The following is a 25,174-nucleotide window of genomic DNA, read 5'->3' on the forward strand; positions in this document are numbered from 1 at the left end:
ATCGGACGAACGTGATCTAGAAAAGCGGCATTGTGTTACACTATCGATCATTGTGAAATATCAACTATAAGTCGAAATCAGTCGTTCAGAGCAATTTACACGTCTTGAATTAAAAGTTGATGGTAAAAATAAACTTAACTTATGTCCTTTGTGTGGTTCCTTGGTATTTTGGCTCCATTTAATGGTTAAATCGTGGTTTTTTTCGTTTCTGGGACTCGTGACATAACATTTACACAACACCGCAAGAATTTACAGCCCAGCACGAGATTCTCCACGGGAGTCTTGCGCAGTAACTCAGTACGCCTATTGTCCGCTGTGCCCATTAGCCGAGGTCTCAAGTTCACATCGTTGCTATGCATTACGTAGTTGTTTACGCCGCCATCTTGAACTTCGTCAAAGGACGGACAAGATCGTAGATTTTCGGCATTCTTCGCGCTATAATCGGTCATGTGTTGCCACAAACACTTCGAACAGCGGTTTTCTAAGAAGATTTCAAAATGGCGCCCGATAACCACGATCTTGTGATGAGATATCGGCGAGAAACTACCACAATTTAAGGACCTACACAGACCGCACTGAAAGGTATTTTAAGAATAAAGTTGTAGATTTATCGTACCTGGATGAAATTCGCGTGGTTTGTTATTTTGGTGTAAAAGAAACTTTTCACGGGAGCCTGGAGCGAAAGAAGTTTTCTTCGAGATGCGAGTGCCGCGTAAATAATCAGCACGTGTTTTTGACTTTAAAACTCGCTTTCTGAGGAAAGAAGCGGCTTTCCACTCCGGGCTCCCGCAGGATTTTTCCTTTTCTATATGGGAATAGATTCCTACATTTTATTTTGACCAGCTTTTAAAAATAAAGCCGCAAAACGAAAATTTCTTAATTTTGAGCCCGCAATTCAAATGGGGTTTGTCACCTGAGGTGTGAAAATTGTCACCTCAAACATCAATTTTTCTGAAGCTTAACCTCAGTTGTCTTGGCCTGTTATGTTTTTATTTCAGCCACGTCTCTTAATTTTAAGAAATTTTCATCCAAAATGGACCTGTTAAACTCCAGTCTACCACCTTAAATAAAATTTAATTAATTTAAATATATATATATATATATATTCAAGTGGACAAATCTTTATCATTTGCACCTTCACAAAAAAATCACCTATCAATCTGTTTTCCCTTATTTCCAACCCTGCCTAAACAGCCTTATACACCCTTTACACAGCACTGTACATCTGTTGTTGATGAGTTTAACAACAATATATACTACTTATTAACCGAGAGTGAGGTCATTACAGGGGAATCTCAGACCGAGGCCTTGATGTATTGACCGAACGATAGCGAGGTCAATACATCAAGGCCGAGGTCTGAGATTGCCCTGTAATGACGGAACGGACGAGGTTAATAAGTTATTTATTATATGGCATTTTAGCGCTATTCTAAAAATATCTAAAAAAAAAAAAAGGTGAAACTCGCTCTCTGTGGCTCTCTTCATCGCTCATACTAAAGAAGTACCGGTATGCTAATATTTTTCTTTCAGTTATTGAAAAGATAGTTACATTTTGTCGGTATTTATTGTCGTTTTCGCAATTGCGCTAGTAGCTTTTACTCACAACTCAAAAAACCGTCGAGCCGAGAAAATTTTTCATAATGCCCGGGCATTACAAGAAAATAATGCCCGCTCGGCAGCCAATCAGAGCGCGCGTACTATTGTAGCCATATAATAAACATCCATATGTACAATTTTTTACTGTTATTGACTACCATAAGCAAATTACTTACAAATGTCTTTGGTAAATTGTCAAATGTTATTAATTTATTTTTAGCCTTTAGTAGATACTCAACTTGCGAGCCACACTGTCTGGTCAACGAAATTTAAAATTTCTATTCGTTTTACATTTGACATGGCGGTCATATGACACCGTCCTCTGTTTGATTTACGTGTCAGTAACTATGGTGTCACGCATGAAATTAATTACATTTTAAAAGAGCAGAAAAAACCTTCGTCAATTCAATGCTCTCGAAGCTTATCAACAAAGAAACAACAAAATCGGAAAAATGGCGCAAAATATACAAACCAGAGTGAATTTCGCTGATATTTGATAAATATAGACAAGCCAATATAAGCCAGCTGCTTAATTCAGCATTTTCTGGGCGAGTCGATTCGACACCATATTTACGAAATACAAGCTTTTCTTGGTTCTTAAAAATAATGTCTGAATACGTCCTTATAGTCCTAAAAGTGCTTTTATAGTAACTAACGTGACGGCTAAAGACGGCCAATTGTTTCGTACCCTTCTCTACAAAGAGTTCTGAATCTCATTTGCCTCGGGGTGGAAAAGTTGCAGTTGCTTTCTATAATTTCCCAGCAATTATACCTTTGTGTATATTACAAATCGTCGCTTTTACGCATCGGGTGGCATTTCCTTCGTACAAAGCTGGCGATCACCCTACAGTTATTTTATCTAGTTAAAACCCGATCGAATTTGTAAGCGCGCAAGCGAACGAAGTTCGTTCCATTTCATTTCGAGCTGTTCAGCGCGTCCATGTGCTGGCGTGTTTCGTTACGACAAGCGCTAATAAATAGGAATAAACTTACCAAATATCTGTACAGTAGAGAATTAATCAGCTCGGCGAGGTTAAAAGCTAGCTTTGTCCCTGTTATTTCCGCAGAAATGATTGCCAATTCTCTCAGGAAAATCTTTGCTTTGCGAAGGGTGGAACTATAAAATGCGAACTCTCGACGTATGCCGATCTTGCGTCACTGCAAAGAATCATGGGTTGTGTACAGAGGGTTTACGGCCGTTTCGCCTTCAAAATCTTTATTTTTTGTCGTCGTTGTTTTATACTGTGCGCTGTAGCAGTTTTTCTTTAGCGTTTCTTCGGCTACTTCTATGGGTATGGGTCACAAATGAACATACTGTTTAACCATTGTTTTGTGAGTTTTATTTTATTTTGGTTTGTATTGTCTATTGTCTTTTGTTAGCACGTGGAGGAAAAGAGGGGACCCTGGGGACGAGCAGTGCTCGCATAAATCAATTAATCAATTCAACAAATTGTTTTCGAATCGTCTCTGCTCATACGATAAAAGAAAATTCACAAACACACGTGTAAAAGAGCCTATATTCAGTGGAACTCTTGACATTGTCCCCTCGCCCTTTAATCTTGACTCTCGACCCTCTACCAAAACAGGAACCAAAATAATGACCCACTCAGGGACAAGCACAATCAGTTTCGCTTGAGTAAAAGTCTGTGAAATTGAAAAATATTCAGGACGAGACGTGATGCATTATTTATTCGGACGATTCCATTGAATGATGATTATTCAAAAAACGTACTTCCACTCGGAATAATTACTATTCAATAATGTATTACGTCTAAATGTTACAAAAATCTGTTTGTGTTTTCTACTCGGATCTACTCGCGACCACAACTCGGAATAATTACTATTCAATAATGTATTACGTCTAAATGTTACAAAAATCTGTTTGTGTTTTCTACTCGGATCTACTCGCGACCACAAAAGTCGTCTTTTTTGTAAATTAAAAACATTGACTGATGTTAGCGTGTTTCCATGCTTAGACCTGCTTAGCCCTAGGCTGTCTTCTCGTTTGTGTTATTTTATTATTGGGGCAATAAATTATCTTCTAAGCCTTTCATACTGTGAGAAAACACTTGAAAACACTTAGGAATTAAAATTGATTTTACGCCTAGTCAAAACAATTTTAATCGTTAAATGTTTGAGTCTTCTAAGTGGGCGGGTTATGCTCAGTGGTGAGTTATCTAGCGAGTTATCACTGGAGTGAGTTCCATAATTTACAAAAAAGACGAACTTATAACTCTTTTCTACTTCATCGCGACAAAAAACACCGGTTTTTGTAACATTTAGACATAATACAATATTTGAGTCTCGAAAGCTTAATTGGCGAGGTAAGATTTCATTGAATAATAATTATCCAGTGGAATCGTACCTCGCCAGTTAAATAATGTATCACGTCTCTTGATTATGGCGGCATAATCTTAAATGTTCAAGGCAAAATCTTGAATTTTTTGGGCTTTGGCAAAATCGTGAATTTTCCAGCATAATGTTAAATTCAACATTATGCCGCAAAATCTTGATATAATCAAGAGTTTGCAGGCACATTCACGATTTGTCGGAAAATTCAAGTCAATGCCGGCATAATCCGCACCATTCACCGTTTGGCACGGCTTCTCGTCCTCGCGTGGTTGTACCCATCCATATGGATAACAGCAAACCGACCTTTTTTGATCGCTAGATTGAGGAACTCCTCTGGCGATTCGTCATTGTAGATATACTAGTTATGCAACGCTTTCGAGTGGTATACTATGGAATATCCCACGAGTCACTTGTATTTCCTCGGTATACACACGAGCCTTTAGGCGAGTGTGTATGCCAAGAAAATACAAGTGACAAGTGGGATATTCTATAGTATACCACGAGAAAGTGTTGTGTAACTATTTTATACCATGCCATAGAAAATACGCTTACTAAATTTCGTCGAGAATACAGTCGCAGCGCACTATGGGAAGGTTGGGTTGAATACCGTCGTCTATACAACGGCTTTCCTGTATTCTGATTGGCTGTATTTTCTATGGCATGGTATAAAGACTGGTTTGCACCGCTCGGAAAACAAGCAGAACACGCAAATGAAATGATGTAGTTTGTTTTGCAATTTCAAATTACTGAAACGTTAGTATAAAAAGTAGAAAAAAGTCAGGACTCAAGGGGTAGGGAAACTTAAAGTGATTTAACCCCATCCCCACCCCCTTTACCACCTTTGCTGTTGGTCGCTCAAAGAAAAATACCCTTAAAAAAACATTGCGCAAAATTTAAACACGCTAAAATTAATAGCGCACTGATTAACTATCAAAACAATAACAAGGTCTAACAAAAATTCAATGTTTGGAACTGCAACTATCTACCCTTGAAAATATCTTTCTGTCTTTTTTCGACTAGCCCCCTCCCTCTGATTATTGTTTTCTTCAGCTTATAAATCGTCCAAAACCTCTTTAGTACAGTCATTAAAGTTTCCGTTTACAGGCTCCTTGTAGATCGACCAGACCAGACCAGACATTGCAGGGTCCTTGTAGGCCAGACCTTTGCATATTTCCAGACGACGACTGATCCAAAAAAATACTGACAAAAATCGCGAAATTTAATACACTTTTGCTCTAATTTTTCTTGCAATCGCAAAAGTTAATACTTGCAAAATTCGGTTCCCGATTTTTCGCGAAATTAAGTACGCGCGAAAATTAGTAAGAACAAGGTAGTCTAAAGATCTCTTGTCAGAAACTGGAACACATTCCCTGAACTCTTTCTATTTTTTTTTTGAACCGAGACCCTCGCTTAAAAAAGTAACCAAATCCGAGACTCCAAGGCAGCTTTGTAAATCGTCGTCCGTGACTGATGAAATACGAAAAGACCTACCTTGAATGTACCATTAAACATTTGAACTTAGGCTAGAAAAGGTAATACGTGCAAAAAATAATTTATTTCACCGAACAGCGGGAACAAAGGTCTTAGCTAGCGTTTAATAGAATAATTGTACTTGTGATACCTTTTTCAATTATTGAAGAGTGCTGGGATAGTTTTGAATAGTTACCTTTGCAATTTACTTATACAGTAAAAAAATCATCTGGACGGATAATCCGTCTGTTTGCCCGTATTTATACACAGACGAATTATTAGACGAACTAAAAGATGGTTGCCTTTTTAGGTCTAGACGGACCATCCGTCTTTGGTATAAATTGAGCCATTGAGATAAAATGCGGTGCTAAAACATCGCAGCTCCCTTGGCTAAATTCGATCTAGTTTCTTTGAGAAAGATAGCCAGTTGTCGGAGAACGCGAAGAAACAACTAATATAATGAGTTCACCATCAAAATTGAATTAATACTGAGAATAATTTCTCTTCATTGTAGAGGCCAAGAGAAAAATATTAGCAGTAACATTGATTTCTCAACTTCATTTGAAAAACGTTAAGCTGGTTTACACGTTTACTTCATGAAACGTCGATTTTCCCTAAATCTGTGAATTCCGCAAAACCCGCATCCTTAACTTGTATACTCGCTTCAAAATACAAAGGAAAACTGTCTCTAGAAGTGTACCTATTGATGGATGTTAAAAAATAAAAGGTCTTTGGTGCTAATTCCAGTTTAATGGGCAGGGTTTGAGAATAAACTCTTTCGCCCGCCGAACCGGATAATTCAAACATGTAAGTGCGAATACTGCATATATTGGTCACTTCTAGCGCAACAGCTACTTTTCCGTAATTCCTTCGCAGGAATAACAAACACCCCGCGTGCAGGTCTTTCACAATCGTCTTCGAACCAAACATTTCCCGTGGGACGTTATCCGCTATCACTTCTCCCCTCTGTGAAGCTCCAGCGGTTTCTTCTTTGGCGCATGCGCACAGCTTGATATCAACAGACTTATCTGCGCATGACTTAAACTTGCTGTACTTTGACTGTCGCACGTAGCTTGTCAGCCAAACTTTGTCTTTAGCTTGAGCGTACTGTTTAAGGGATACTTTGAACACTTCATCCTCTGTATATCCGGTTGGAGGGACCACGTGTAGGTTCATCGTTGTCATGATGTAGGCTCCTTCGGAACGTTGCACAATATTTGTAAACGATTTGCCAATTAAACGTTTACAGTTACCAAAACCATATTTTTGAGTCGAGTTGCCGCTACCTGATTAGACAAAAAAGAAAGAGATGAAAATTAAACCAACATAAACAATAGTATTTTAAGCAAATGAAAGATCATCACAGTAATGTACTCAACTTAAGCAGTTGAGAAAAGCAAGCCTGAAAAAAATTCAGGCCTGAACGGGAATCGAACCCATGACCTCTGCGATACTAGTGCAGCGCTCTAACCAACTGAGCTATCAAGCCAACTGGGAGCTGGTCACTTGTGAGTTCCTAATATACCCGTGGATGGAGAAGATATGAAATGAATATATGAAATTCATATATTATATATTATATTCATATATTATATTATATTCATATATTAATTTCATATCTTCTCCATCCACGGGTATATTACGAACTCACAAGTGACCAGCTCCCAGTTGGCTTGATAGCTCAGTTGGTTTGAGCGCTGCACTAGTATCGCAGAGGTCATGGGTTCGATTCCCGTTCAGGCCTGAATTTTTTTCAGGCTTGCTTTTCTCAACTGCTTAAGTTGAGTACATTACTGTGATGATCTTTCATTTGCTTAAAATGTATTTCCGCAGTACAAATGTATGAATTTCATATATTCATTTCATAAACAATAGTGACGAAAGGTGCATCTGCGCAGAGGAGGTACTCAGGTTTATAAGTCATGAAACTTTAAATAGATTATAGTACTGGCCCTGAAAAATACTAGCTCTGCTAGTTGAAATATTGGCCAATAAATCTTGCCCTACTGCCGTTGTACCAGCCTTGCAATCAATCTGGTTTCATGAACACTAAGAGTGACGTCTGGTACGAGCATTTCTTGAACAAGAGATCCGGCAGCAGACAAGCCAAGCATTTTTTCTTCGTTGCGTGGTCCCCTGCATCCAACTGTTTTTATAATGGCATATACAAAAAAATCCCTATAAGCCAAATGGAGATCCTACCAAATCTTCTGGGCGTGAACTTAACGGATCTTTCTATTGGTTATGATACAAGTTTTAACTAGATGGTGGTCCCTGACAGTATGTCGTTATTCCAAAAAGTACCAAAACTTCAGGAATTCGAACCAAAAAGACCTTCACACATCCCCGCCTCTTTTTAATGTGGGTTCAAGAATGGCAATTTTTTTGCTCATTAGAGCAAAGTCACTTTGGTTTCTATGCAGTAGATTTTATCTTTTTATCCCAAGATCTGTAGCAACTGGAATATCAAACTACAGTTCAAACTGTATTCCGCCTGTTGCAGTTGAACTTGGTGACTAACCCAGGCCACTAAGAAAACATCCAGAGAGAGAAAATGAGGATTTGGTTGATAAATGAGAAGAGCAGGCCAAATGAATTAGTACAACCGTAAACTGGCTCCGTCACATTTGGTTGAAAATCGTGAAAGTGAAGGATTTTCTCTAATTGACAATTGGCTGCATGGGTAACAAAGTACGACCACCAGCCAATGTCGCCTGATGTGTCTTTAATTTATACAAGAAAGTTGTAATTCATTCTCGATCCCAGAAGCCGCAACATTTTGGTCACACCAAAAAAATTGAATCGATACTTGTTGCTGACCAATAGGATCGCGGTCTGTGCGGACGAGAATGGGTATATTTTGCAAAAGGTAACAAGCGTGGCGGAGTGGTTTAGGGCTCTGGTGCTGTAATCCGGAGGTCCCCGGTTCAAGACCTGCCCGTGCCACTAGCTGGATTTGTTCTCGACAGTCCCGATAAATCCTCGGTCACGCTTTGTATATAGCCAACTGGTCTGCCTTCTGCCAGTTGGGATTTTTAACCATGTTATGTTCATTTAAAAATATTTGTTTCCTCTGTTTCAGTGGCATGCCTGTAAACTAGCTAACTCGAAGCTAAGTGCATGACCACTATAAAAACAACATTTACTTTTTTTTTAACTAATTCTTTATTTACCTCCCATATGTTGTTTCTGTATTGCATCGTTTAAAGTTCCAAGCGCAAATTCTGCCAGCCATTTGTGACTTTCCGAGTTGTCTTTCGCTGGATTATAATTGTCGAAGCCTTCGCACTTGCACCTGGTCAGCGGCATCAAATTTAGGTCTGCGCATGTGCGGTTTGCTGGTAAAACTGCAAATATACCCGTATCCAGAGAATTCTGGGAATTCATTTTCTTGGGGTCGTTCAAACTCATGAGAGCTCTGTGTACATCAAGCAAAGTAAAAAGTCGCTTTTGGTTCGCAGCCAAAGCAGCAATCCGTTGCCGACCCAGTCTTTCAGCGACGCCATCAGGAACGATCATGAAAAAGACTGGGTCGAATACCTCTCTCCTTCCTTCTTCGGAGTTGTAGCTGTATTGAGTATTCTTGTTACCATGGTCAGAAAATACCATAGTAAGAGTGTCTGGAAAGGCAGCCATATTGATCAAAAACTTCGCTAAATTAGCGTCCATGTTCACCATGCGTCTCCCAGTGTATTCGTGCCCAGTGTTGAAATGAATAAACGAAAGCAAAGGCTTTGCTGTGCGGTCGTTTTCAGTCGCGGAAAACGCCATTTTTATGTAATCCATGAAATACTGGCTGAAGAACTGTCCATTTAAACAAACTTGAGGCGGATTTTCGTAATGGTTCGTCTCGTGGTATTTGTCCAGTACCGTGCCGGAGAAATGTAGCAAGCCAAAATCATCGATGTGTTTTGTACGCACCTTACTCTGAAATTCGCTCCACCTGCAACGAAATTTAAAAAAATTAAGCTTACAGGAATTCGTATGTTAATTATACCACTTGACTAAGTTTCCCATTAATAATTATTTCTCGTCAAGTTCCAAGAGTTTTTGGACGGTCGCAACGGTCGTTTTTTTTTATTGATTTTTAGGCGTTTTTGTTTAGAATAAATATTGGAAGAAATCAGTCTTTGTTCTTTGCATTATTTATATAAAGGGGCATCTTTATTTTCAAGGCAGTCTGAGAAAGACTGTTTTTGGTAACTACCGTGAGAGGAAGTGAGCGGACGTCACCTTTGAAGACGGACTGATTGATTGTTTGATTGATTGACGACCTCTGCTTACTAACACTTCGACGATCACACATACAAACTACTGCAGGCCAGCTAGTCCTGTGTCAAACGATTTACATGTTCTGACAATTTTTTGACCCTCTGAAATGTTTTCATTCTGTCTGACCATCAACAACCTTCAAGGCATTTTGTATATGGAACTTACATGGCAAATGCTAGATACCGCCGGGACATTTTACTGTGTCAACCCCACCCTAACTTATAGAGTTCGATTGGTCAAATCAAACAGAACCCATATCATGATGATGGTGATGATAAAGTAAGGGTATATATACTATTTCTAGGTTAATCCGTTTCTACCTTAACTGCCTTGGCAGACGTACCTCTTTTTGAATTCTGAATCTCGTTTTGGCATTCTTCTTATTTCAAGGTCCGTTAACCCAATTCCCCATCTGTCAAACCAACAAAGGTCCTCTTGATAAAGGGTCTGGTAGCCCCACTTCTTGAAGGTCCCAAACAACACCTCCACACCTAATGGAGCCTTAACGGTCTTTGCTGTGTCGCCGACTGTGTTGTCATCTTGACAAACAAAATAGTAAAAACGTATCGTGTAATACCGCAATACAATGAACAGACTTGAATTTCTCATTGTGCGACGTCCCACCCAACAACCCCTTCAAGACCTCGGGTGATCTTCGGTTAATCTTCGGAAGGTTTCGGGAATCCTTGGAAACGTTCGGGTGGTTTTCATTCATCTTTGGAAACCCTCGGATCATGTTTGAGAATTTTCAAAAGGCTTCGAATTATCTTCGGCAATACAATCGGGGAAGTAATGTCGTATCACTTCCCAGATGGTATAATTTTATTCACAGCTTTATCACACTAATATTCAAAACCTAAATATGTAATAAAGAATTTTAGGTATTCTGTTTACAACCACAACCGTCTAATTCATCTCTTTATTGCAGAGCTTACCTTTCATAACGCCAGAGAAGAATGGTCGCAAGTTGTCAAATGTCTGTTGACCAACACTGTGGAAAAGTTCAAAGTCCATGGCAGTGGCCTTGATGTTACGATCCCAGAAAATCTTACGTAGCGCCTCCACAGCTTTCGGAAGGATTCGATAGAAATGCGGTCTGGAGATAGAGTCAAGCATAATCACATTCACATTGATACTATTCCTGTTGCTGCCATTTTCAGCTTTCTTTAACATCGGCGGGAAGGTGAGCGCTTGCAATACATACCCACATCTGATGAAAAGAAAGCCAAACCCGTTTTTCCTCTTTGTGTTCACGGCCTCTTCCACTGCAGCTGTTAATGTTTCTCTTGGTAAAGGTGTCCATTCCGTAATTTTTCCCATTTCTGGATTAATTGAGCCTATCCGAGGGTCTGATGAGCCACAAACCTTATCAGCGTCACATGACAGTTTATGGTCACCTGACTGTGTTACTTGGAACGAACAGATGTCTGGGTAATGTGGCTCGTCACACTTTCGTTCCTCAACATGTCCCGGATATCCATAGTATCGATAAGCATGCGCACAACCAACTTTGTCTGGTCTGTAGAGAAGGAACACGAGTAGAGGTTATCAAACGTTGGTGCTAAGAAATGAAGTTTATTAAGTGAAACGTTAACCAAATATAAATCAGATATTTTTAAGCCAGCGCCTATGTTCGTATTAATGAACAACGGAGATGTTGAAAGTTTGATAACGATATAAATTTGGCTACAGTAGGTAAGCATTTTATGCCTTTTGTGCCTGTTTCAGGCAGACTCCCAGATTGAATTTGGGGTTTTGGGTGTGGATGGTTAATATTTTTTTAAAGGAATAATTTGGGGATCGTCACGTAATCGTCAAGCGATTGTAATTTGGGGATCGTCACGCAACATAGAAGCGTTGCGTGACGATCGAAATAACGGCTGAAAAGACGAAGGAACTAAAAATATTTGGAGCGAACCTAGGCATGGTTACAAAAGAGGCTTAAAATCGTTTGCAATAGCTTTAAACAAAAACTATATTAGGACGTTTCAGTTGCTGCTGCAACCTTCAGCTCAAAATGTAAATAACTCCTAACTAATGGCGTTTATACCTGTGTGGCTTGCATTTAATTTCAGATGGCCACGCTTCGTCGACATGTGAAATCTTCTTCAGGCCGAGATAAGGACACGGGATATCTGGAAACAAAAGTCAGGTTAGAATTGAAGTTTGCCTTCGATTTCTTTCAGTGGTATTTTTATTGCTTTTTATATGTTGCAGCTATACTTGTTGAGGCATTTCTCTTAGTTCAACAAAGTGAAATATTTCGGTTCTTTCTTTGTCAAGTATTTAAAAATCATTCACGGATATTATGTCACAACTCCCTGGTTGTTCGCTGTTACTAAGCATTTTAAAAGTTTAGAGTGATCGCCGAGGTGAATGATTAAGTGAGTGATTGATGGTTGATTGATTGAATGATTGAACACCCGCTTGAGTACCTTGTAGACATCCATAGAGCTTCACTCTCATAACTATCCAGTAATGCCAACTGATTGGTCGAAAACGGATGTACCGTGCTGTGATTGGTGGATGTAGGTCATGTGACACAACACCGTCCCCGTCTGTGTTTCCAGCGAACTCCTAAATCAGATAAATGGTAGATGGTTCACACACACACAAAATGTTAATAAGTTCGTCATTTTAAAGAGAACTGAATAAAAAGCATACAGTATGAAAATGGACCTTTAAATTCATGTTTAAATCAGAGGCATGCATCATTTATTTAAAATGCTCAATTGAGACTGCAATCTGATGGAATTTTCGAAATAGAAAATATATTTATACGTAGTCAATTTTGTCATTGATTTGGCTTATTACATCAGAGAAGGCCAGTAAGTAAAACCAGACAATCGAAATGTGTTACACGCTCTCGTTCATCTCTTAAGCACTACATAAAAATGCCAAGAAAACGTCCTGTTTTAAGTGTATGTCGTGTCGTGTAGGTATATGAAAGGGGCACCTTTTTTTCTAAAAAAGGTATACGAAAGGGGTGCTTTTTCTGTCAAAATGGTATATCAAAGGGTGAGGGGTTGGACTTAGGGGCGGACCTTCCCCGTACCAAACTTTTTTTGAGTGCCCCCCCCCCCGGGGGGGCGAAATCTTTTCTTAACCAAGCTTGCATTGGACCATACTCAGAGAATATCTACCCCCTCGGTTTTTCCTGTATGGACCTCGTGGCGATTTGTACTGCGAGACAGAAGGCCGATATTCTTCTAATACGACCCTCGCCCTTGGTTAATGAGATACCCCTGATTGAAGAATCGTTGATCCACGAAAAGCATAGTACCATGAACGATTCGACCCCAATGTTAACTGGGAAATTGGAAAAATAATCGTCGTCTTTGACAGAATAAACACGATAATAAGACAGGTTGCATAAATCATGCCCTTAAGCCTCTCAAAGTAAGAAAATATCTTATCAAGGATGCATGTCTACCCAGAAGACCATTGGTCATATCATTCATGGTTCATGCTTTTCACAGGGCCAACGTTTCTTCTATTAGGTGACTCTTTATAGTTATAGATGCATTTCACCTCGCCCGGGGCTAATAAGATATGTAGTTATACATGTTTTTCACCTTGTCTATAGTTTGTCCATGTTCTCTGTAGTACTGGAAGCTCTCTCCTCCATCGTTACTGTACTGCAGTTTGTACTTGGTGACCCACTGATTATAGACGCTACCTCCCCCTTGCGTTCCAACACGTGTTACCCTAGCAACAGTGTACTCGGTACCCAGATCAACCTGCAGCCATTGGTCGGCGTCTATTGTGGCAGCTACCCAAACTCTCGCTTTACTTGCAGTTGTTTCAAAGTGAAGCTTGCTCTCTCTGGTAGCATGATCATCATCCCATTTTGAAGAGACCCTGATTTGGTTGTCAGAGACTGTCCCGTTTTCCAAGCCGAGGGCTTCTTGACATTCTAAAGGTTTTTTTTTGGAAATTGGTAAAAAAAATGATGCTGACGTGAATTTACATCAGGCTTCTAAATTTCCAGGGTTGACTCCCACATAAAAGTGACGGGGGCTTTCCCTTCCGCAGTGGCTTTCTGGGGGATATCCGCTGAACGCAATGAGTGCAGGCGCAAATCGAACGAGCTTCCACTCGTTGACCGCTCCTCGTACCCAGGGTCTTCGTTCCCTTGACCAGTGGTCAGGAAACGACCTCATTTCTTCAAGCCTGCGCAGAAGGAACGAAGACTCGAAGTACGAGAATGCCCCCGGGGGACTCCCATATCAAAAGGACGGGGATGGTCGTCGCCTTGAAAAGGGGCTTAAATTAAGGATTTTTGTCTCTCGTAGGGCGTTCAGGACAAACTGTATGAAAGTGGCAAAGGGTTGAGAATAATTCGCGTAAACGAAGCTTGATGGTGAATTTTGGGCATATGACTATATCATGCATAAGGCCAATTAGTAGAAACTCAGCTGTGTTCTATTGGAAATCCGCGAATCTGATTGGTTCTCCCACTGTTTTCTATTCGCCGATAGAAAACAGTCGCGCGCGCGTAGCTCTTTAAGCGGTGATTTTTCTTGATTTTTGTCTTCAAAGTGCACAAATGCTGTAAGTTTTGGACTGCAATCCTTTAGAGTTTCTACTAAAACAATTAGACTACTCGCCCTTGTTTTCTATGAGGGATAGAAAACTCGGGCTCGTAGTCTAATTGTTAATTAGTCTCAAACATTCGAAATCCTGACTACCTTTTTTCCTTTTTTTTTACCTCTGATATACCTTAAAGCGAAGTAGTTGTTACAGCACGTGGAAAGGTAATGGATCATAAAAAATCTGTTGGAGGGTTTTAGATCGAAATATCGACCAGCCTTCATCTACATTAAGACTTTGATCTAGGGTCGCTTCCATAACACTTAACCAGAGATTAAAAAACGCGTGAAATTTAAAAGAAAACTGTTCTTTTGAAATGCAAAGTTAATAATACTTGTGACGGACAGCAGAAAATTATGTTTACTAACTTTAGCAGGCATTCTTTTCAAAGGCAAATTTGTGTTCTAACTTGTAACGTATACTGTCAAATTCTTTTGTACGAGCAATCCAGATGTCTTTGCCACAAGTTCGTATCATGTTATTTTTGCACTAAACATTACAGACTCAAAAAAAAACTTTTTGGTTTACAGACATTTTCTGAGTTGGTTTCCTTCTTCTTGGGAACGGAACATTTCCTCTTGTGACGTAAGCCCTGTAAGGTATGAGGATCGACCCGCCGCTTTTTTTGGGAGTCCCCCCCGCGCTTCAGTTATGAGAGGTTCGCGTCTGTCAGTCACAAAAGGGAATTTTTACATCATATTAATCTTGTAAAAGATAACACCATTAACGAGCCAAAAAGACGAAGTATCTTACCTATATATCCGGGTGAGGAAGGTTTTAACTGCGGCATTTGTACAATAATTACAGTAATCAATGCCATCGCAACAAAAGTGAAAATGATCTGTATGAAAAATGGAGACAAATTTTAGCATATCATAAATTAAAAAAAATTAAACCAGTGTTCAGTTCTTTCCACTTTTAATCTATACATTACTTTTGAGAATTTGGGTATAAATTATTGTCGTTATGAAGTTATCAAATTATGCGGGGCATGCTGTTCTTTGTAAGCTATGGTTTCCACGTTTAATAGCCTTATACAAACCTTAACACCCCTTTGACTCTATCGGCTTTAGCTTTAAGATAACATTAAAGATGTTAGCTCTGATATAACACATAAATGTGAACAAGAAACACATCCTAGATATTGTAAATGAAAAATACTCGTAATCTTTTTAGGAGTTATGACAGTTTAAAATATCTCAACATAAAGAACTGAAGTTTAAATTGATGATGTTTTCTTCCCACATTGCAAAAAATATATTAAGAATATTCACAAGAATATTTCCAGCCTAACCTGATCGGCAGAAAAATAAGAATATCCAGCCTGGGCCGGAAAAACAATATTCTTATAGAAAGAAAAGAGTGTAGGTACGCAGCACGTTGGTTGTTACCATTTATTTCGACCTAGTACCAACCTAATTTTGCTCGTTTTGTCAGCTTACGAATCGATTTTCGTGCGTTTTTGACGACTTCGATTCTTTAAGCGTAACAGGTCGGTAACGTAACGATATCGGTATACTGCTAAATAAATTTAAAAAAAAACATTTTACTTACGAAACGCCTCTTGAGATATCGCAACATTTTCCGCTGCTAGTTATAGAATAGTCACATACAAGCTTGTTTCCCCGCGGGCACTACCTCAGTAAATCTATTTAAAAAATTCTAATTTAATTAATGCACGATAACTCTGAATTTACAAAAAAGCAATTTTTGAAAATTAAATATTTTGCCATCGTTAAATAAAAGGGGCTGGTTTACGTAACTTAGCAACGCAAAACGCTGAATCTTCAATTTAAATTAGTAATTCTCCTTGTTGATTGTCATGACGTTTGTTACATCTGCTTCGTACTGCATGTAATGGGATTCCAACTGTCTTCAAATAAAGCCACTGACATTTAGCAGCACTTTTTTTGGGCAAGCTGGTCGTAAGAACCGTGGATGAAACCACCATTCAAATGAAAGCTATCGAGCAGTACTTTCATGTGGTACTGTTTATTATGCTGTACCAAGGTGGTTCTAACTTTTAAGTCTGTGGATAAAACCGTAGTTTGTGACCATTCAAATAAAAGCTATGGAGCAGTTCTTTCATGCGGTAAACAGAAAGCTTCACTGAAAGTTTATTAATCTTTTTTAAAACCCAGATTTTCATCACACGGTAAATCCTCTTATCTAACTAGTAAGGCACGAAAAGACGTTCTGTTGGGTACACTTAACATGTATATTTTAAGTGCCAAATGTGTGGATTTTCTCAGTCAACAAGATTTTACAAAACATGGAAATTTTGCACTGTACACTGACAACTTTAAGAGCTTCTGTAACCCAAACTAAGGTTTTAAAATTGTTCTGAATTTTTCTTTACTTTAATAACAAGAAAAGCTGTTTGTACATGCCAAAGTTTTTCTTCCTCTTCTATAGCAACAAATTATGATTTTGTTTTGCACCATTTTAAAAAGGCTTCTTTTGATCGTCAAAATTAACACTTAATTGCAAACAAAAAGGCGTTCTGTTTGCCAGAGCATTGTTAAAAACAGGTAAAAAGCAAATTTAATTACGATGACCATAATTAACACAACAAAGGAGCACCTTTAGAGAAAATTTAGGCAATAAGGAATTTGCATTTTCCTGTTAGTTATAATAGTCCTTTCGTTAACTTTCGAGGGTCAAAAAACTCTTGTTATCTTGTTCTTGTTTCGACGGATATCATGCAATCCCGGGAGGGGGTAGGGGAATCCCATGTTTAAGGGGGGGAGGATGCTCTAGCGAGTATAAAAACGATATTTAGAAAAGATGTTGTCATCTTATGTTTTAATCTATAAAGAAATTGTACAGATTTCATGTACGATCGATCTAAAAATAACATAAAAACACGAACGCAGTTGATTTAGCCAAATTTTAATTTCAATCTTGCACAGCTGTACAAATCGATCAGAGGCTTGCAAACCAGCTTTTGTTCAAATGGATGTTTGTTTGGCGAAGAATCCATTGTTTAGCTCGGCTTTTACTTTTAACATTCTCAGAAGTGATGAAAAACTAATTTCTCTTTCTCGATATGAGCCTTTTTAATAAAAATTTTGAGGCTGAGAAGGCAAGCATGCTTTAGTAGAACAAGCTAAGGCTTAAATAGGGGAAAAGAACATATTTTTTTAATTATTATTTTAAAAGGCAGCTTGTAATTTCCCTGAATCGAAAACGACTCGGCAAGAGTTGGCTGGCATGACATTTTGAATCAACTTTTATCAACCTAAAGCAGTTTTAATGTATATTTTAGACCGGTTTTATATAAGTGTGTAAAAGACGAGGATTGCGAAAATTAGAAGATTTTTTTTATCTACTTGGCTACCAAATCAAATTTCGCTTCATCGCTGGTCAAAATCTGTCATTTTGGAATCGGGCTCAAAGAATGTCGCTACAGGCGTGAAGTAATCCTCCAGTGGACGTAAAAGACTTCACCTAGCTATAGACAGTGTTCAAATGTCAAGAAAAGTATAAGCGTACCAGTTCGCGCTATGATGGCGTGACAGTCGACCGGCGTGACAATTTCAAGGATAGCCCTTTCCAGGTTTCCAGGTTGCGAGCATTCTCGTTCCCAGAACCCACGTCCCCCTAGACGTTTCCCGACCGCTGGTCTAGGGGGACGCGGGCTCTGGGAACGAGAATGGGTTTCGAGTAAAATGAGTGAATGGCAGCGGACCAATGGGAGTACTTGTGAGTGCTCGGGCGTTTTTTGGACTGGACGATGAGCGGGGCACTTGCTCTCTTTCTCGGCTGTTATGAAAGGTTAAAACGCCTTGTCTAATACCAGGAGCCGCACTTTCTAAGGACTTATAATGTGGTTCGGCTGATAACCTCCTTTACTGAATAAAAATCTGGTGCTCTGTTACACCAATGTAGCTCTGAACTTCAGCTGTCTTTCGTCCGGGGTTTGGGTACAGGGCTGGAGACGACTGATATTACCTCGCCCAGGGTCTTCTCAGCGAAGATTTTCAAGAAGAAGACCCTGGGGAACCCTGGGGATAAGGTGAGTCACCGAACGCAAGATTTTATAATAAGATTCAGAAAATGGTTAACAAATCTTTTGTGAATGCTGACGCTCTTATTAACCAGATCAGAACATTGCATACTCACGGCTGTGAAGGTGTTAAACATTTTTAAGCGATGACGTCAGAAATCGCTTATTGCCATCGAACTCTTTTACTCTGTTGGGGCAATTGAACAGAAATCAAGTTTAACTTAACAAGAAATCGCCGTGTAGAACACAAAAGCAAAATACTCCCGTGCAGTTAGAATGGAACACTACAATGTATAAACGAAAGAGATTAATTAAAAATGATGGAATCTATTAGATTTAGTAGACAGAAATTTCTTATTCTTATAATATAAAGGGCCGCTGTGAGCAAGAGACCGTTTGACCTTTCTTTAAAAGCTTGCTCTCGCATATCGTATGTCGTTCGTCAGATGTCACACTATAATATAACGGAATCTCTGTTGAGACAACATAGGGAAATCTAAAAAAAAAATAAAATAAAATATAACTGTTGTTCAATTGAGCAAATCTACAAAGAAAATGTATTAATTTCATCATTTGCCCGTGAATTTATAAGTACTGTATTTATTTACATTCAGTCAGATCCTAACTATGCTATTTATACAATCACTAACATTGCTTCTTATGTTTGAAAAATGTAAGCTGCAGTTGGATAACAGTCTTTTTCACGCACAAGGTGTCAGCTACTTTTATTTACGATAAGTTATTGACAAATTTCCTCCAAATTATGTAACACCCCTTGTGAAACGTCATCGCTTCTGCATGCATTGCGTGCCATTTATTTGAACAGTAAGCGAACTATAATATTCCCTTATCAATAAATTCTCCATAAAATGGCTCACAAATCTTGTGTAAATGCATGCTGACGATCTTATTTACAGGATTAAAACATTGCATACTCAAGACTGTAAAAGTTTTGAATATTATTTGGTAAACTTCGATATTCTCTTATCAATAAACTCTACATAATTACACCTCTACAAGTGTGTACCATTGAAATAAAATGATTTCCCGCAACCTAACGGTATTCTTTTTTGCATTCAACACTAGGACTATTTTTAGTTTTCTTCTGTTTGTTTGCATAACATCTGCCTTGCTGTTTTACAACTGCCGTTCGAAGCTCGCGAAGACGCCAGCAATACAAAAAAGGATTGATGCACGAGTTCATAAATACTACAATGTTGGCAAATTCCCATTCTGGTTGCCAGTTTTCCTTAGAGATTGCATGGAGATTGCATTCAACACGAAGGTTATTTTTAGTTTTCTTCGGTTTGTTTACATAACATCTGCTTTGCTGTCTTTACAACTGCCGTCCGAAGCTCGCGAAGACGCCAGCAATACAAAAATGGATTGATGGACGAGTTCATAAAAACTGCAGTATGAGAAAATACAAAGTACCATTTTTTGGACAATTCTTCTCTAGTGTACGGACTTCCACGGAGGGTAAAAAATAAAATAAGATACAATGGCAAATAACATACAATCATAAAAATAAAAAATACGAAGGTATTGACTGCACTCTTTTTCAATCGTATAAATCGTATTATGTTTAAGTTATTTTCAGCGTTAGCGCTTTGCACAACTTGTTGAGACTGGATTTGTAACTGATGCCGACGAACAATTCGATAAATTCCGATGTAAGAATATGTAGAATGTATGAGACTAAGAAAAAATATGGCTTTAGCTGCTATCGTGGGAAGAGCACTCTTGAACCAAAGCTGAGAGCCGACACTGATCAGCCAAATTGTTGCCAAAGAATACTTAACACGGGATTCACTCTCTATAAAAGCCGTAGCATATCCCATGGCTGTTATTGTCAGGAGAGAAACCCCACATAACGAAAACCCTATCGTGTTTGCTGCATGGTGTAGCAAACGGTTTGTCGTGTTAAGTTGTTGAGCAATATATAGCGGTTGAGCTATGAGACCAACAAGGAAGTCCGAAACAGCAAGACTGCAGAGGATAATCATTGAAGTTGAGCGAATGGAAGGAGTTCTTATTATGGCGGCCAATACCAAACCGTTGCCCAGAATGGATATGAGCATCAGTGGAGCATTAAGAACACAGTTTATGATGAGAATAGTTCCTGGAGCAGAGTTGTCCTCATTTCCTGAATGATGGTCTGCCGATCCGTTGTTGTGTTTGTCGGTGATGTTCATCATCAACGTTTAACTGAATATGAACACCTAACGTTCTCAAGCTAATAAAAATGACCAAATAATCCTCCTTTGCGTTTCAGCGAAAAGAATGTAACAAAGGTTGCCCAACAGTGGAGACACCAACTCAAAACAACACAGTTTAATGCCTTTTTTTTAAACATCTGGTGATTCTTAATTTACTCCTTATTCTGACGTTTTTCGTGAAATGTGTCCATTACCTATTAATTTTTTCCGAAAAAGCGACACCGTTTTGTGGCGAGATTGGCATTTAATTAGAATTTGTCTTTTAAAACTGGAAGAGCGTTTGATTAAACTTCTGGTAATTTGCTGTGGCTCTTTAGTGCGAGATTGCCTTACATTATTGAATGATGATACAGCCATTCAAATAACATTTATGAGTCATGAATGCTCAGAGAGTGCAAAAAAACCCCAGCTGCAAACATGTTAAGATTGAAGCACGAATGGCGGTGTGAAAGACGCTAGACCACATAAATATAAAGTACCTCCGCATATGTGGTTTAGTGTCTATCTCATTCGTGAGTCGATTTAAAGACTGAAATCTTTTTAAAAGTCTTTAACTTAAAAAGTTCCCTTGCGCCAATGATATTAGCATAAACTTCAACTTTCGTCTTGTTTGTTTTTACCAGGGTAGCACTTAATAGTCTTGCGACTAACAAACCTGTGGCGCTCGGATTCCCGATCGAATTGGTATGTTGGTTTATGTGGAGGGAGGAAAACCGGAGAACCCGGAGAAAAACCCTCGGAGCAAGGACGAAAACCAACAACAAACGCAACCCACATATGACGCCGGGTCCGGGAATCGAACTCGGGCCACATTGGTGGGAGGCGAGCGCTTTCACCACTGCGCAGGGAAGGGGGGGGGGAAGAAAGTCGGCACTTTTCTTTGAAGATATAGCAGTGCCTGGAAACGTCGCGAGTCTATATCAATCAAGCCGTTGCTAAGAAAGACGTCACCCAAAGTTTTGTTTTATCAGAAAGATTTAAATATCAATGACTGCATGCGTGTGAAATGCGAATAGTGGCGGTGCTTGCGTTTGATGTTTTACGCCGCTGATTTCTCACCTGATGTTTCACGTCACTGAGAATGTTTTGGCGGCGTGGAATACCAAGCGAAAAATTTGTCACGGTTGACATTTAACAACCGAAAAATAGTAAATCATTTCAGAATTATTGGAGTTATTTTTAATTGGTATAATTTGCAAGCCCTACTTTTGCCAGACTGGTCACCGTTATCACTGTTCGTTGTTTTGATGTCCGGCAAACTTCAAAGGAACAAACAAAATGCAAATAGCTATTGTGTTTTGTGCACGGTCAAGACCAAAACATGCGAACTAAACAATGAACTTTGTCAAGCTATTCACTACGCTCTTAGCAACCATTCGATAGCTACTGCACACACTCGGTTGGCCGGCACCGCTATGACCACTTTTTGAGTCGTGTAACAAAGGAAGTTTCTTCGCCCCCCTCCCCTGCCACTGCGCCATCCCTGCTCCCCTTTATGCCTGTTTAGTTTACAGGTGGTTTTTCTGTTTTGATTTGTATTTCTGCCGGACGTTGACACGAAATTCAGCAAATAACTAGCGTAAAAGCTACTCTCTCCTCCGCAGAGGCTCCTTCAGTTGTGTGGGGGGGGGATGGGGGGGGGGGGGAAGGCGAAAAACACGTCAAATGAAAAATAGGGGGAGCGCAGGGGACGACGGGAAAGGCGAAGCCAGTGTCCCCCGCGCGCTTTCGTTTTGATTCTCTCCAGGCTCCGCGCGCTTACTTTTCACCTGTCCCACTTTCCCAGCCCGTAAGAAACACGAAAGAGGCCTCTGCGGAGGAGAGAGTAAAAGCTATATTAAGCCTCCCTCTCAAATTTCAATTTTTTAAGCCTCCTCCCTCTTCCCTAAATGGTAGATCATGACAGTTTATGAACAAGAAAACATGGTAACTTCACGCTTTTAAAGTTATTCATGCACCACATTTATCAGTCATTGTTGTAACACGTTCTCATAAAATTTTGTTGAAAACGTGTTACCAAACAGCGCTCAAACATTAAAAGGACCACCTTATTTCTTTCATACGTCTACACTGTCTGATTTGACAAAAGGTGTACTCCGCGAACCGTGCTTGAAGGCCCGCCCGACGTTAGTCGGCCTTCAAACCAGTCCCGCGAGAAAAAATTGATGGGGGAGGCAACGTCTTGGAAGGTTGTGCCGGGTAGCTGAGTGGTAGAGCAAGCAGCCCTAGGGAGCCCAGGGTCAGGGGTTGAATTGCTGGCTTGCTAGGATGGTGGGCATAGTGGAGTTTTTTGTGTCATTTTCACCAGACTTTGCCAGTCACAGCAATGTCATTGTATTTTAATGATGATTGTCTTGTGTTTGGCAGCCAGCTGCAGGCATGTGGCAGCTTGGCTGTCACCCGGGTTGACTAAGCACTCCACCTAGCCTCCTGGTCTAGCCAGGGGACCTCAGGGGGAGGGAGGGTGGCTGTTGGTGAATTTCAAGCCTTTCTGTGAGCCGGCCGGGCACCTTTTGTTGAAACAAGGAAGATGTATCCTTACTAATATGTGGTATAAAATATGCCCCCCTCTCTAATAAGACCCAGTCTGTATTAAGCGCCACCCCCACCCCCTAAGAGTCTTGAAAAGAAATAAGCCCGCTACGGGGTAAATACGGCTTTCAGATACGGAGTTGATAAAAGTTCATCGAACCTTTGAACGCATCGTAAGGCCTAGGTAGACTTGTTATCATCTGTGGTTGTACAAAAACATGATTTATCATTTTAATTGAGACAACAACATGGATTTATAATTCTACTCTATAAGAGAAAAAATCAACTTTAGTATTCTCTCGTCAATAAATTCTCCATAAAATGGTTCACAAGGAGGCTCACAACAGTTTCCAGCAATTCCCAGCTCTCATACTTTGATGCGTCAGTGCTACAAAACATTTATCAGTTACTGCTACAAAAGTACCAAACAAATGCCCAATCATTGACAAACAAATTGTGGTAATTTTCTTGACGTCACTTGTAACCATAAAAATGGTATAACCAGTTAAAACACCCTTAATTTTAATTTTTAAAATCTTTATTTAAATTTTGAAAATTTAAGGTGGCTCAGTAACCGCTCCGGAGAATTTTTTTAACCAGTTTGCAAAGTACTGTACTGAAAACTGTTTTGAGCCTCCTTAATATTCTATTATCAATAAACTCTCCATAATTACACCTCTACAAGCTTCATCTATTAAAATAAAAAAAGTCCTCAGTTAACATTATTCTTTTTATTGCATTCAACTTGAAGGTTTTTTTTTAGTTTCCTTCTGTTTGTTTACATAAGATCTGCCTTGCTGTCTTTACAACTGCCGTTCGAAGCTCGCGAAGACGCCAGCAATACAAAAATGGATTGAGGGACGAGTTCATGAATACTGCAGTGAGAACGAAGTACCCTTCTTTTTGCCAGACCTTATCCGAGATTCCATAGAGAGTCAATAGAACATAGAATGGAAAATAACATATAATTAAAGCTATGTAGAACACGAAAGTGTTCATTGCACTTCTTTTCAAACGCACCATGTCTAAGTTATTTTCAGCATTAGAACTTTGCACTGCCTGTTGTTGAGCGTGGATTTGTAACTGATGTCGACGAACAATGAGATAAATTCTGATGTAAGAAAAGGTGGAAATTATGAGACAAGTGATAGTAACAAATGCAGCTATCGTGGGAAGAACAGGCTTATTCCAGAGCTGAGAGCTCGACAAACCGAAGCTGGACAACCAAATTGTTGCTAAAATACACTTAATACGGAATTCAGTCACTAAAGCAGCATATCTCATGTGATAGTGAAGAGCCAGAAATCGATCCACAGTGATGGTTGTTATTGTCAGAAGAGAAACTCCACATAAAGAAAACCCTATCGTGAATGCTGCATGGTGTACCAAACGGTCTGTCTTAGTAAGTTGAAGAGCAATATAAAGCGGTTGAGCTATTAGACCAACAAGGAAGTCCGAAACAGCGAGACTGCAAAGCATAATCATTGAAGTTGAGCGAATGGAAGGAGTTCTTATGATTGCGGCCAATACCAAAGCGTTGCCCAAAATGGATATGAGCATCAGTGGAGCATTAAGAACACAGTTTATGATGATAATAGTTTCAGGAGTATAGTTTTCTTCATTTCCTGAATGATGGTCCGCCGATCCGTTCTTGTTTTTGTCGGTATTGTTCATGATCAAATATGAAAACTTACACCTCAAAAACAGTCAAATTGTTTTCTTTTTGTGCCAGCGAAGAGCATGTAACAAAGCGATGAAACAGTGGCAGAGACACCAACAACACAGGAAACAGCACAGTTTAGTGCATTAACTAAAACATCCGGTGATTCTTAGTTAACTCCTTATTCTGACGTTTTTTGTGATATGTGATTCATTACCTATTCATTTTTCCGAAAAAGCGACACCACTTTGTGGCAAGATTGGCATGTAATTAGAATTGGTCTAAACATAACTGGGAGAGCGTTTGATTAAACTTCTGGTAATTTATTGAACCTTTTTTAGATCCAAATTGCCTTTATATATTATTGAATAATGATACAGCCATTCAAATAACATCTATGAGTCATGGATGCTCAGAGAGTGCAAAAAAAACAGCTGCAAACATGTTAAAATTAAAGCACGAAGGGCGGTG

At 39.4% G+C, this 25,174-nt stretch overlaps 3 protein-coding genes across 3 annotated transcripts in view; all 3 read right to left on the reverse strand.

Annotated features, from left to right (window-relative positions):
* LOC144631228 (galactose-3-O-sulfotransferase 2-like) overlaps positions 1–2,771 on the reverse strand; it is a 30,279-nt gene extending 27,508 nt beyond the window's left edge. Inside the window, exon 1 of the mRNA XM_078489642.1 lies at positions 2,590–2,771. The gene's annotated coding sequence lies outside the window, so the exon portion shown is untranslated. The remainder of the gene's footprint in view (positions 1–2,589) is intronic.
* Positions 2,772–5,552: 2,781 nt separating this feature from the next.
* On the reverse strand, positions 5,553–16,062 carry LOC144631227 (uncharacterized). Its single transcript, XM_078489641.1, has 9 exons — positions 15,838–16,062; positions 15,037–15,124; positions 13,266–13,606; positions 12,126–12,267; positions 11,741–11,825; positions 10,626–11,209; positions 10,034–10,229; positions 8,592–9,361; positions 5,553–6,704 (listed from the first exon to the last, which is right to left on the reverse strand). Exons 1-9 carry the CDS (start codon positions 15,862–15,864, stop codon positions 6,013–6,015), a joined length of 2,925 nt encoding a protein of 974 aa, XP_078345767.1. The 5' UTR covers positions 15,865–16,062; the 3' UTR covers positions 5,553–6,012.
* A 7,740-nt stretch (positions 16,063–23,802) lies between these two features.
* Positions 23,803–24,717, reverse strand: LOC144629729 (histamine H2 receptor-like). The gene has a single exon (XM_078487948.1). The coding sequence runs from the start codon at positions 24,715–24,717 to the stop codon at positions 23,803–23,805; it is 915 nt and encodes a 304-aa protein (XP_078344074.1).
* Between the last annotated feature and the right edge of the window lie 457 nt (positions 24,718–25,174).

Source organism: Oculina patagonica, chromosome 11 (assembly GCF_052425735.1).
Source record: "Oculina patagonica isolate OP01 chromosome 11, crgOcupat, whole genome shotgun sequence".
NCBI classification, from domain to species: Eukaryota; Metazoa; Cnidaria; class Anthozoa; order Scleractinia; family Oculinidae; genus Oculina; species Oculina patagonica.